This window comes from Exophiala aquamarina (genome assembly GCF_000709125.1).
Source record: "Exophiala aquamarina CBS 119918 chromosome Unknown aczIA-supercont1.5, whole genome shotgun sequence".
In the NCBI taxonomy this organism is placed as follows: domain Eukaryota; kingdom Fungi; phylum Ascomycota; class Eurotiomycetes; order Chaetothyriales; family Herpotrichiellaceae; genus Exophiala; species Exophiala aquamarina.
Window position 1 is genome coordinate 22,738 of NW_013550583.1, and position 12,256 is coordinate 34,993.

General features: G+C 47.1%; 5 protein-coding genes across 5 annotated transcripts; 3 read left to right on the plus strand and 2 right to left on the minus strand.

The window, feature by feature from the left end:
- Positions 1 to 545: 545 nt before the first annotated feature.
- On the plus strand, positions 546 to 1,526 carry A1O9_06688 (uncharacterized protein; the record flags this gene model as incomplete). Its single annotated transcript, XM_013403637.1, has 1 exon — positions 546 to 1,526. The coding sequence occupies one exon, from the start codon at positions 546 to 548 to the stop codon at positions 1,524 to 1,526; it is 981 nt and encodes a 326-aa protein (XP_013259091.1).
- Positions 1,527 to 4,841: 3,315 nt separating this feature from the next.
- On the plus strand, positions 4,842 to 6,088 carry A1O9_06689 (uncharacterized protein; the record flags this gene model as incomplete). Its single annotated transcript, XM_013403638.1, has 4 exons — positions 4,842 to 5,212; positions 5,317 to 5,610; positions 5,670 to 5,961; positions 6,038 to 6,088. Coding segments are annotated over 4 exons (1,008 nt in total), but the record flags the coding sequence as incomplete, so codon positions are not given.
- Positions 6,089 to 6,825: 737 nt separating this feature from the next.
- A1O9_06690 (alcohol dehydrogenase) lies at positions 6,826 to 7,692 on the plus strand (the record flags this gene model as incomplete). The annotated part of the gene is made up of 1 exon (XM_013403639.1): positions 6,826 to 7,692. One exon carries the CDS (start codon positions 6,826 to 6,828, stop codon positions 7,690 to 7,692), a length of 867 nt encoding a protein of 288 aa, XP_013259093.1.
- Positions 7,693 to 8,309: 617 nt separating this feature from the next.
- A1O9_06691 (uncharacterized protein) lies at positions 8,310 to 9,226 on the minus strand (the record flags this gene model as incomplete). The annotated part of the gene is made up of 3 exons (XM_013403640.1): positions 8,941 to 9,226; positions 8,647 to 8,873; positions 8,310 to 8,591 (listed from the first exon to the last, which is right to left on the minus strand). Exons 1-3 carry the CDS (start codon positions 9,089 to 9,091, stop codon positions 8,310 to 8,312), a joined length of 660 nt encoding a protein of 219 aa, XP_013259094.1. The 5' UTR covers positions 9,092 to 9,226.
- Positions 9,227 to 11,390: 2,164 nt separating this feature from the next.
- On the minus strand, positions 11,391 to 11,900 carry A1O9_06692 (uncharacterized protein; the record flags this gene model as incomplete). Its single annotated transcript, XM_013403641.1, has 1 exon — positions 11,391 to 11,900. One exon carries the CDS (start codon positions 11,898 to 11,900, stop codon positions 11,391 to 11,393), a length of 510 nt encoding a protein of 169 aa, XP_013259095.1.
- Positions 11,901 to 12,256: the final 356 nt, after the last annotated feature.

Below are 12,256 nucleotides of genomic sequence, written 5' to 3' on the forward strand. Positions count from 1 at the left end.
GTACATACCTCATCCTCTCACCCTGCCGCTTTTGCAAACCCCTCACTCTCGCCCGGTCTACTATTAGCTAGCTATTTTGGGACGGTCGAGATGACTAAAGCGGAGAAGAGGAGGGTGCCCTATACTTAAAAGCGGCGTCGAGATTGTGTCGCTGTTTTAAAAGTTCAGTTGCATTCCTGGGGCTTCCCCTGCCCAGTGTTCTTGCTAGCACCGCTTTTGGCAACATCCAGCGTCATGTTTCATCAAATTGAATGCACGAATTGTGCGGTATACTGGACATAGATGAGATCATCGAGAATTCACGATCACCACTGCTGCTCACTTACCTTTGGTTCAAGTAGGCATGACAGGATCTACCTTGACAAATGGAGCGTTATTTAAGTGTTGAACGAGTCTACAAATATGTTCCAACCTCCCAGAATACTGTGAAGGAAGAAACATCCAGCATTTGCTTATCAAAAGCAATATCGTAGTTAGTGCCACCTTTCGTCGGATACCTATCTCCTTTTTGTTTACGAGAAAAGAACCAAAACCTGTTCCGAGACATGTCCGAGACAATGCAGGCGATCGTCATCTCCAAGTTCGGTGGCCCTTCTGTTCTTCAAGACCGCACACTTGCGAAGCCAAACCCGGTAAATGGAGAGGTTCTCATTCACGTACGGGCATTTGGGCTCAACCATGCAGAAATGCACATGCGCAAGGGTGAATGGGATGAGTGGAACCCAGTATCGGGACTGGAATGTGCTGGCGTCGTTGAAGCCGACCCTTCTGGCAGATTCGAGGTCGGCAGCACGGTCATCGGTGTAATGGGTGGCATGGGCCGAAATCGGCCAGGCGGATACGGCGAATTTGTGAACGTCCCAATTGACAATGTCGTCTCCATCAACACCAGTTTGTCTTGGGAAGAACTTGCTGCACTGCCAGAGGTTTATTCTACGGCTTACACTTGTATCCATACCATCCTAGATATCAAAGCTGGGGACCGCATCCTGATCCGTGGAGCCACAAGCACGATTGGCCAGGCCTCGTTGAACTTGGCCGTCAGTGCTGGTGCCCGAGTCACAGCCACGACTCGACGAACGGAGCGGTTTGAGATGCTTAAAACCATGGGAGCCGAGAACGCTGTTCTCGAAGAAGAAGTTCTCTCCCCTCAATTCTCAACCAAGAAATTCGACAAAACCCTGAATTTGATTGGAAACAGGGTGCTGCTGGACTCCATACGGATTACCCGCACTGGTGGAAGGATTCTTCAAGCTGGTTGGCTTGGAGGGCTCGCACCATTGAAGGATTTCAACCCCATGATTGACATGGACAGTGGTGTGCATTTCAGTCTGTTTCATAGCAAGAACCTCGGAACACCCGACTTTCCTATGGGCAGAATTCCCTTGCAGGAGATCGCCGAGAAGACGGAAAGAAGAACCTGGAATGCAAAGCCAACGCACGTTTTCGAGGTGAAGGACATTGTGAAAGCACATGAGCTACTGGATAGTCACAACGCTGGCGGGAAAATTGTTATCCGAAGGTGAATAGGTCAAATAGATATTTGATATACTGCCTGCAACCCTAATACCGATCCACGCCCTGTGCTTGTAGAATGCTCTATTCTTCAGCAAGAAGGAAAGACAGTTAAGGAGTCACCTATTGAAGTCAGAGACGAGCGCCAAGGTCACAGCAAAGTTCGGAACGTTCCTTTGTTCAGCCCGACAAATCCCCTCTGGAATTAGTGACATAAAAGCCTAATAAGATGACCAATAACATGAATAAGGGTCCTGAGCGGTTAAGATCAAGGAGTGATCTCCGCTTTAAACCTCTTGCAGCAGCTTGCAGGAGCTCTTAACTCCTTATTTCGTAATTCAGGGACGAACCAGTACCCATATACTTCATATTCAACAATGATCACTGTCTCAGATTCTACTAGCAAAGATTGGTGGCAAGTCCCAGGTTCTGGCCAATACACCAAAACAAGCTTTCATGTCGTTCGTAAACTCATAATTGACTGGAGTTCGGTGTTATTCATGAGAAACAGCGTTTCGCAGATTTACGATGAAGCAGAGTTCGGGTGTGTGCGACTGTGAAGATTAATATTGCGCAGCATGACTGCAAGTCCAGAACAGATCATCTGTCCACCGACGGAAGTTCAACCCTTTCCGACCCCCTTCGAAGCTTCTCCATCCGTAAAGTCCCATCAATTTCATTTTTTTACCAACCAATACATCACAGACCTGGTCCATGAAACACTTGGTCCTCGTCGGGAAGCCATTGGTTCGTATGTGCAACGGACGCTCCAGGCTCGCAAGCGGTCCTAAAGGGACCAGAGACTGAGGTCGGGCATCGGTAACTCGATCATGCAGGCAGGCCGGATGCAAAACCAACTGCTGAGACCGTTAAGACCAACATCGGCGTCTCTCAGTGATTTAAAGACCGTTCGAAGAATACGTTTCGTAGGGATTGCGGTCTAGAGAGTCTGGAAAGTACCTAGCAAGCTACCTCTGACTCTTGTGACTTGAAACATGTCTGCAGCAGGGCGCAGTCGCCGCACTCACCCATTTATGCAACTAGAATCGATAGCATCGGTCTATTTAGTCCTTCGATGACGTCAAGAACCCGAATATGACGAGAATCGTTGTGGTTTCGGTAAGACCCTCCGTCCTGCTCGGTGAAAAGTGACGCTGCGAATGCTTACTCACTGAATGAACCGCCGGGTTTTCAGTGGTCAATACTTTTGTTGCTAAAGTCTGCTCTCTATATTCAGTAGCTAAAGACCATGTTCGATGGCTCTTCTCAGCTAGTGCGAACAATTTGTATTTCCTTTTCGCCATGTCCGCCCTCGGCGCCACAAGTCGATTCGCAAACGTGCGTGCATCGAGGCCATTATCTGCAGAACCCTTCGATCCACGGCGCTCTGATAACCTTGGCAGATAGTGGAAAATGATGAGGTTGGGAAAAGAACACACGCAAACACGTTGTGAGAGCCCTTTAAATTGAATGACAACTGCAACGTTATACCAAATCCATGTATTGGCATCAGTGAGCCCGTAAATTAGAGTCAAATTTTCTAATGAACGAAGGCTCATCCACCAGGACGGGCTGCGTCTCTTCATCAGCTGTCAAAAACCTTTCCACTATACCAGCACCTCGCAGCCGATTTGAAAGCGGCTCTGGTGGCCGCCGATTTCACAAGGCTACTTGATGAATACCCTCTTCTGCCGACTTGGAAATGCTTCTTCGGCACTTTTATATCCAGCCATAAGGGGAACGTCCACGGTTCGTCACCACGATCTCAACGTTTGCCAGAGCTATGCGAAGTCTACCCCTGGAACGAGGTAGTTTCGGAACAGAACCAACTCTATATATTTAAGATATTATATCGAGGGAAGCCTCTGGGATCACCACTTGTTAGACCGCTCTTAAAGAGAGCAGACCCTAGTAGCCAAATCAGGATCTTTATTGGCAGTTTGTATCAACCTCACCTTTTCACCTTCGTCTCATATCCTCTAGCATGCATCTTGGATGGCAGTAGATCTCGGCAATCTTTGTTTAGCCTTGATGCCTCCTACCCCAAGTTGCAAGGGCTGCTTGTAGCTTTGGGAAGAAAGCAAACTCGCGAGACAGAATTAATTGGTAGCCAGTAACGGCGGACAGGGCCAGCCTCAAGCTTGGAAAAGCACCAAAAAATCAATGGCCTTCTGGAACTGCTTCCTGTTTTGATGAGTTTCAGCACCCCTCCGTGTTTCCTTGGACATTGGCCAGGTACAGGAGAGGGCGATCTTCCGCTCTCGACGATCCCTATTTTGCTACTACGGACCTAGATCAGCTTAGAGCTGCTGAGTCACTATCTAGATGGAAACGGCAGACGTACAAGTCTCGAAACAGGAGGCGTATTAAGCGCGGGCAATTTTGATCATAGGATCATGTAATCCAGACTCCATAAGGGACCAGTATCTCGTATACAGTTGCGAACTTCATCGGAATCCTAGGAATCTGATAGGGCCATGACAATCCATTTCCGAACAACACGAGAAGTAAGCCACTCAGAGCGAGAGCTATCTAGGTGTATTTGCGGCCTAGCTTCGAACTTAGATACTCGGTACAAGTCCCTGGCATAGCCTTGTAGGCCAGTGTCTCGAAAGTCACTTCTAGCTAACACGAGTCTATTGGAAATTACCTTTGATATGCCAGTATCAGTATGATTCTTTTATCCTCGCCGATTGCGTCGCCACGTGCCCCAAGTCACTTGTTCGTGCTTGATATGGTAAGTTTATTCATCCGAAGCCTGTTCAGTGCTTTTCTAGTTAGCTAGAAGAGCATCCCTACTGAGCGATAGGCTGAGCAATTTGCCGATCTCGCTCCCACGATTATTAAGAAATCGACTTTTGTGACCTTGGGTGACCCAGGTCCATCTGCACCTTAACACTAGACTAGCTTTAATGAATAGTATAAAGTCCATTCAGACCCTATCACACCGACGGATGCCTCGATGATTTCTCCTTACCGGCACTCTATTTCGCGACTCGACAACCGTCTTATCGATCGCATGAGTGAAGGTTTTGAATCTACCGCTCATCTCAGCCTAGGCAGATCCTCGATACACAAATGGCGAGCAGATATGATGCCAACGCCACTGCGGCAACATCTTGCCCTCGTGCTGAAGACCTCGAATCTGCAAACTGCCTAAATGAGCAAGACTTGAAAGAGGGGAAGGTGTTCGCTACCGAGTCGGAAATCCTGGCTCCATGTGGATTTCACAGAATAATCATAAACGTTACACCCTCGTAAGCCCTTTAGTCTGCCGTAACCAAATTTTGGAGGGTTCTAGTTATCGATACTGATCCGATGAGCATAGTTGGTTCATCATTACAATGAGCACCGGAGTATTGTCGATACAGTTCCACGAGCTCCCATATAACGGTAATTGGTTGCAAATCATTTCCGTGATCTTCTTCGTTTTAAACCTCGCCCTCTTCGTCCTCTTCAGCATTATCACCTTCTTGCGCTATCTCTTCTATCCAAAGATTTTCCCTGTTGTTCTTCGCCATCCACATCAAAGTCTGTTCCTAGCGACATTTCCCGTGGGACTGGCGACCCTTATGAACATGACGGTACTAGTCTGTGTGCCTATATGGGGTCACGGCATGGCTATCTTGGCCTGGGTTTTATGGTGGATGATCAGTGTTCTGGCGCTCACAACATGTTTCCACTTGACTTGGGTCATGTAAGTCTGTCTAAGCTTTCCATGGATCCAGATTATAAATCTCTGATAATCTACTTCAATTTTCTTCCCAAATTGCCCATGAGCATTCTCTAATATAGCCACAGAATGTCGTATAGGAGAAGAGAGTTAGAGGAGATGACAGCACTATACCTCATTCCGATCGTGGCAGTTGTGATTGCAGCAACGTCAGGAGGCCTGGTTGCGAGAGTGCTTCCTAACCAAAATCATCAGCTGTGGACTCTGACCATAAGTTATATATTCTGGGGCATCGGCTCGCCTCTGTCGTGGATCATATTGACATTATACGTCCTCCGTCTGACTGTCCACAAACCAGTCCAAAGGGAGGTCGTTGTGTCCCTTCTTCTTCCAATTGGACCACTAGGTCTCTCAGGATTTTCGTAAGTCTAAATATTCAGATAAATTTGACCATTAGCAGCTAGTTACTAATCAATCACAGTATCATAATGCTTGGGAAACTTGCCAAAAGCCTCTTCCCTTCCACTAACACCCTTCCTCATGTGAGCCGCGCTGGCGACGTTTTCTACATTGTCAGTGTCCTTGCGGGCATGATTTTGTGGGGTTTCGCAACAGTCTGGCTCATTGTGGCCCTCATAATGATTACCACATTTGGGCGCTTTCCATTCAATATGGGTTGGTGGGGTTTTATCTTTCCTGTCGGTGTATTCACTTTGTTGACGATGACGATCGGCGAAGAGTTGGAATCCCGATTTTTCAAAGTCCTCTCATGTGTAAGCGCGTACACACCCTGTTGGTTCTCTCTGCCCTTTCACGAACACTCCACTAATCGTGGATCTGATGAACTAGGTCTTCACTGTGGTATGTTTCATAATGTGGCTTGCGGTTGCGGCCGGGACGATCCAGTGCTCCATCAGCGGTAAAATGTTCTTTGCACCATGCCTTGGTACCGATTTATACGCGACAAAGTTTAGTTGGAGGAGGATTGCATCCAAAAAATGAAAAGCCATCGAGTGATCGGTCTGTTGGGCGGAGTCATTTTATGTATCGCCCTGGCATTCAGGAAGTATCGAACACCTCGCAATTGATTTATTGAGGCTCCGAAATCCATTGTTCCCCAAAACTGTCCGGGCTCACCTGACACTAGCCAAATCGTGCTTTATCGCTCGGAAGGAAGACTGATTATTTCAACATATCTCGCCGGAGGGTAATATGCTCTTTGAAGCTTTCTGCAACTCTCAGAACAACGCAAACATCATTTTAATTCGCCCGAGTTTAAAATTCGGATAAGAACCTTGAACACTATCTTTGTGGACGGTGGGGACTTGCAGTCCTGTCAGAGAAGCACAAAATGGGTTGTTGGTAGATCTGGTCCCAAATAGGCAACCATTGAATACGTCACGGCGGGGTCGGCGTTAATTAAGCATACGGAGTCCCTCACCCTGAGTCGGGCGTAGTTAAGTAATGCTTGGCTTAAACCCGATAAAGTATGTCAACCACTCAAGCCCCCAGTTCCAATTTCCCAAAAGCTTTGGACTTGTCTTGATATGCACGGCCACGAAGCTCGAAAGACCATCTTCTGCATCACTAAACAAATTGCAATCCAGCGTAGCATACTCCCCAAGTGGTATAGAGCCATGGCTTCCCGAGTACCATCCAAATTCAACATTAAGACCACTTACAAACTGAACTCAGGGCACAGCATTCCTGTTCTCGGCTATGGCGTGTACCAGACTCCTGCAGATGTCTGTGAAGAAGTTAGCCTTCACGCCCTAAAGGCAGGTTATCGTCACATCGACTCTGCCCGTGCATATCGCAACGAGCGGCCATGTGCTGATGCCATGGCGAAATCTGGTCTGAAGCGAGAGGACATCTTCTTCACGAGCAAAGTCCCGCCTAAAGCCATGGGTTACGACAACACAAAGAACGCAATTGAGTCTTCATTCTCGGAAACTGGTCTAAGCTATATCGACCTCTATCTGATCCACTCACCATATGGTGGCAAAGAAGCTCGTCTAGGATCGTGGAAAGCGCTAGTGGAGGCACAGAAAGAGGGCAAAATACGCTCGATCGGGGTTTCTAACTACGGCGTTCATCACCTAGACGAGCTTGAGGAGTACATAAAATCCTCACAGGATGGTAGCCATATTGATGTCGGCCAGTGGGAGATACATCCATGGCTCCCTCGCGATGACATTGTCAAATGGTCACAAAAGAGGAATGTGGTCATCGAGGCATATTGCCCAATTGTTCGTGGGGAGCGCGCTAACGAAGAGATCCTGAAAACCTTAGGGAAGAAACATGGAAAGACGTGGGCTCAGATTCTACTCCGATGGAGCTTACAAAAAGGATACGTACCCTTGCCGAAGAGTGTCACACCTGCGAGAATTGATCAAAACGCCGATATCTATGACTTCGAGCTTGACGCCGACGATATGAAGAGTCTTCACTTCCCCGACTCGTACGCGCCATGCGCCTGGGATCCGACCACTAGTCATGATTAGAATTCGTAATATCACACGTGGGACTAGTCATATCGTGCTGAATACTTAGAAAAGGTCAACATGCGGATCGAGAGGGATAATGAACGCTCGGTTTGGAGGCATGCGGCAGTGACCCGACTATGAGGTTGTTACAGTGCTCAGTGAAGTATAATAATTTGAAGAGAAGGACATAGTCCTACATGCCTACTCTTATCTTGATATTCAAGGTAAAAAGTAACATCAACCGAGTTCTATTTTCGGTCATCGTTGTCGGTTTCATGCTTGAAGATGCTTGCCAGCAGCGGGCAGGGTACCGTTCCTAGGAGCGACAACCATTCAACTTGCGGAAGTAGATGACAGAGTAAATCCCGAACTCATTTCTATACTTCTCGTAAATTCTCATTAACATGTGGCTTGCAGGCATTCGTTTGCACTACTGAGTACTAGTATTATTGCCATTCCATGTGGTTCCCAAAAAATGATCTTCCCCCTTAATGAGCGTAGCCTTGCCAAGTGACTAACTTGGCGTTCGTATCTCAATTGCGTGCCCCTGTGGCATTCTGGCTAGTGAAGACAACGAGTACTCCGCAGTACCTAGCAAATGTTAGCCATCCTATCTGAGTTTCAGCGGAGAAAACCTACGCTGCTGTGACAGCGATGACTTCATGCCTTTTTGCATTGGTAGCAGTTGCACACAATAGTGCGAAAGCAGCGGTACAACCCATTGCCGTTGTGTTCTGAATATATCCATTGCGGTTTCTGAGAAAGTACAACAACATGACGGGCCCCATAACCGATGCTACGACCGCCAGTGTGAACAGGAAGTTGACGAAGGCGTCGAAACGCCGCTTCTCGAACAACTCGATGCTCAGAGTGTTACCAAGCAGTTCTCTTTCCTGTACTTCTGTACGAAAGATTTTCTGGAAAGTCAGTGATGGACAGGTCTTTCTCGTATTGTATGCAGAAAGTACGCACCTCCACCGCTGGACCAAAGCAATTCAAGATTTTGCTGACGAAAAGATGCACCCAGCTGTCTTCTGTATCGCCCTGGAAGTAGACCAAATCATCCTTGTGTTGGATATACTCCCTGTCCCGCACGTCCAGACTCCCGTCATTCCAGAGCAGGTTTGCGACGTACTGTCGGTGATGCTCGGGTGCATTTTCCAAACGGTAGATCTCTGCGGAGCTTTTCAGGAGCTCATCTACACAGCATTCAGTACTGTTGCGAAATCTGGACTTAACTTCAAGAAGGAGGGAGGCACGCCCCACCATATATTTTGAGCCTTCCCCCGAGCTCACTGAAGAGTGTCTTTCGTTGTGGATAATATCTAGCATCGTCTGCTTGCCTACTTCCGAGATAGGGTCTTGTGGTTACTCTCGAGTCATCATCACCATCGATCTGGTTTAACCGATTTTCCATCTCGCTGAGAATATCTTGGTGATATAATAGGAGTCGGGTTCTAAGAAACCCAAAACGCCTGAATATGCGGAACTTGGAATCACTGTCCACAAACGCTGCAGTACGTGGCCACCCTGATACAGTCGCTTGTACTACTTTCGGTTACCACTGCCGAAATATTGTAAGTAAGTCGGCCAAAGTCAGCCAATACTTACTTGAGCGGACTTTAGAATCGAGATACCATCGATCCTCGTCTAGAGTGTCGCTGCGGTCGTCAAGGAGGGACTTGAAGGCTCGGAGTGCTTTTCCTAGTACTAAGTCAGTGTACTCCTTCAAATTCAGCTCTCAAAGCCGACATACCGATGATTGTCAGTCTCTGAGAAGTACTGTTCCCGGATTCAACGTCCTTTTGGACTTCGGGCATTTGATATATCTCAAAATGAGAAACCTCCTATATGCGCCTGAATGTGAGAAGTACAAGATGCTTCGCCATTGATCAGAAGCGAAGGCTGATATAAATACCACGTTGGTTAGGACAAGATGTCGCACAGTCAGTTACACCAAGGCGGCGAAATGGCCTAACTCGACGTGCAACGTAAGCATTCCTGTACGCCTAACCTGTGTTGAACTCATACTTAGCTACTGTTACAAAACTATTCGTTGATACTAAGTACATCGAAATATAGGCACATTTGCTCTAATTCAATAGCGCCAGCGTGGTGAGGTGGGCTTTTGTTCTCAAAAGCAGTTGCAAACCCTCAAAACCTCGCTTGAATACTTCGGTGTGAAGGTCCTATGCTTGTGCTTTCACTAATCTTCCTGGACAATGTTTGCAGCTCCTGTGAAATTCAGGGAAGAACTTGAGGATAAATTTATGCTGACATTCGTTGAATGTACAAGGGACCGAACATGGCTGACAAGAATGAGTGCATCGTCCGTTAAAGCTCTCCATGTTCATGTTTGAGATGGACGTGAGCTGAGGGCGGCACTTTTCTGTGCATATGTGCCCATTTTGGAAAACTTTGTACGGCTGTTGGTTAAGGTTCTGATTCTGGACCCCGGAATTTGCAATAGCAGCTTCTATCTTCCGAATAGATATCTCTGAAGCTAGTTGGTGAGGATGTCGACAGCACCAATTCCTGCACACATCAATATGGTAAAGCTCACCACATTCCCCGCATTTCTGAATACAGATGTCGACATTTTTTTTTTCACTGTGTTGGTTCCCTGGCTTGGTCTGATAATCTTGTCAGTGTTGTTATGTATCTCGACCGACGACATAATCTTTACCTGAGGGTGTACACGAGACAATCCGCCACGTCTGCTGGGATCATCTCTAGCTCTATCGTTGTGGTAGGGATCACCTTGACCTCCAATTTCCCCACTGCTTGGTTTTTCGGTTCTATTATGTCCCCATCCATACCCGGACATGTTGTTCTTTCTTGGAAAGAAGCACACCGTGTTAATTTCCTGGGCACTGGTTTGAAAATTGACTTCTCTATAGTGAGAGAGTCGCGAACACGCTAGCTTTTATAGCACTTAGGATTTTGCCAATTATGACCGTTGAAACGGAGGTGTTTGTACCTAGCCATCGCCTCAAGAATATGGAGGGACCAAACGGAAACGACAAGCTCATTGAAACACAGCCTCGACGATTGACTACGATTTCAAGTCTCGGCAGGAGTCTGTTCATCAAGATATCATTTGTAGTATTAACAATCCAGGTCCTCAATAAGTGAAACGATTGAGCGGCCCCTTGGTCGATCTCATGCAAGTGCACTTTGAGATCCAGATGCGGTGCTCAATTAGATGACGTACAAATGGCTATGAGCCTTCTTAGATAGACTCCGTTCGCGAAATGGGTGCCCCGATGTTGCCTTAGATGGACTTATTCGTCTTAAGAATAACCATACTAGATCAATTGGTTGAAGACGTCGCTACATCGAGTGTAGAATCTAGCCTAGGACAGCGTTGTAGCCGCAGAAGCGCTTACATTTAGTGTTTCCCTTCCAGTGGTTACATCAAACAGAAGACCAACTACTTAGAGCTATGTTTTACGTCTTTTCCTCCAGGTGCTCACCCGGATGATAAATGATAATCCTAGATAGTACCAAATGTATCCTGTTTTTGGACGAGAAAATGCCTTGCTCGTTGCAAAATATTCAAGAATGATATTATTGCTTGCACGTCTAATTCTCCTGGAAGTCTAATGGGTATCAGTATGTCTAATCAGGTTCCCCATCTGTCTACACACAGCCTTCCTCACATATATATATCTACAATGCTGCCACCAAATGCAGTATGCCATCCATTCTCGTTTCTACAGCTTTGAGCGTGACGAAAAAACAGCCTTGTCGTGTACACAAGTGACGGCCAGCTTCCCATTGACAAACATCCTTCCCAAGAGGTTCGCTGTATTCCTCCCTGCGGCCTGGACTTCACATTCAATTCGGACGGTGGAACCTTTGGGAACGGGCCGTAGATACGACATAGTGATCGTCCGACTGACATGGCCGGCATCGAGGAAGCCCGGTTTGGATATTGTGACTAGAGCTGTGGAAGTCAAATTATCCATTAGGGTAGCAGCAGCACCGCCGTGAAGGTTGCCGGATTTATTGCAAAGGCGAGAGGTGATGACTGCTTCCCATACTGTTCTGTTCGGCACAGCTTCTAGGAGTTGAAATCCATCTTTGAGAGTGAGGTAGTCAAAGCCTTGATAGTCGGGGTCCTGGGAAATCTCTTTTTGTAGAGCAACGACTCGCTCTTTGATGGGGAGGTGCTGGATGTTGAGATTTTGGTAGAAATGCGTCTTGGGTTTCCCGTCTGCCATTGTTTGCAGCGGGTGTTTTGATTAGTTGCTGGATGAGAGTCGAGCTAAGGAGAACGGAGTGATTGAAACCGACAATGAACCAAACGGTGCCGCTTGTCTCAAGAAGCCCACAATCAAATCGAAAAGTCCACAGAGTTGACTTATCATGAAAGAATGAAAGAATGAAAAGATGGCAAGAGTGTGCTTGAGAATCTCTCAAGCTGTCATCAGCACAGTCTTTAGTCAGGCTTGATAGAGGTTGAGCCGAGGTTCAACGCGGGACCGGGCAAGAGATAGTGGATTAGAGTGGATCACATGGACAGCCAGGTGCAACCACTGTGGGGCAGTATATCCGGAGACGACGAGAATGTTTCTAG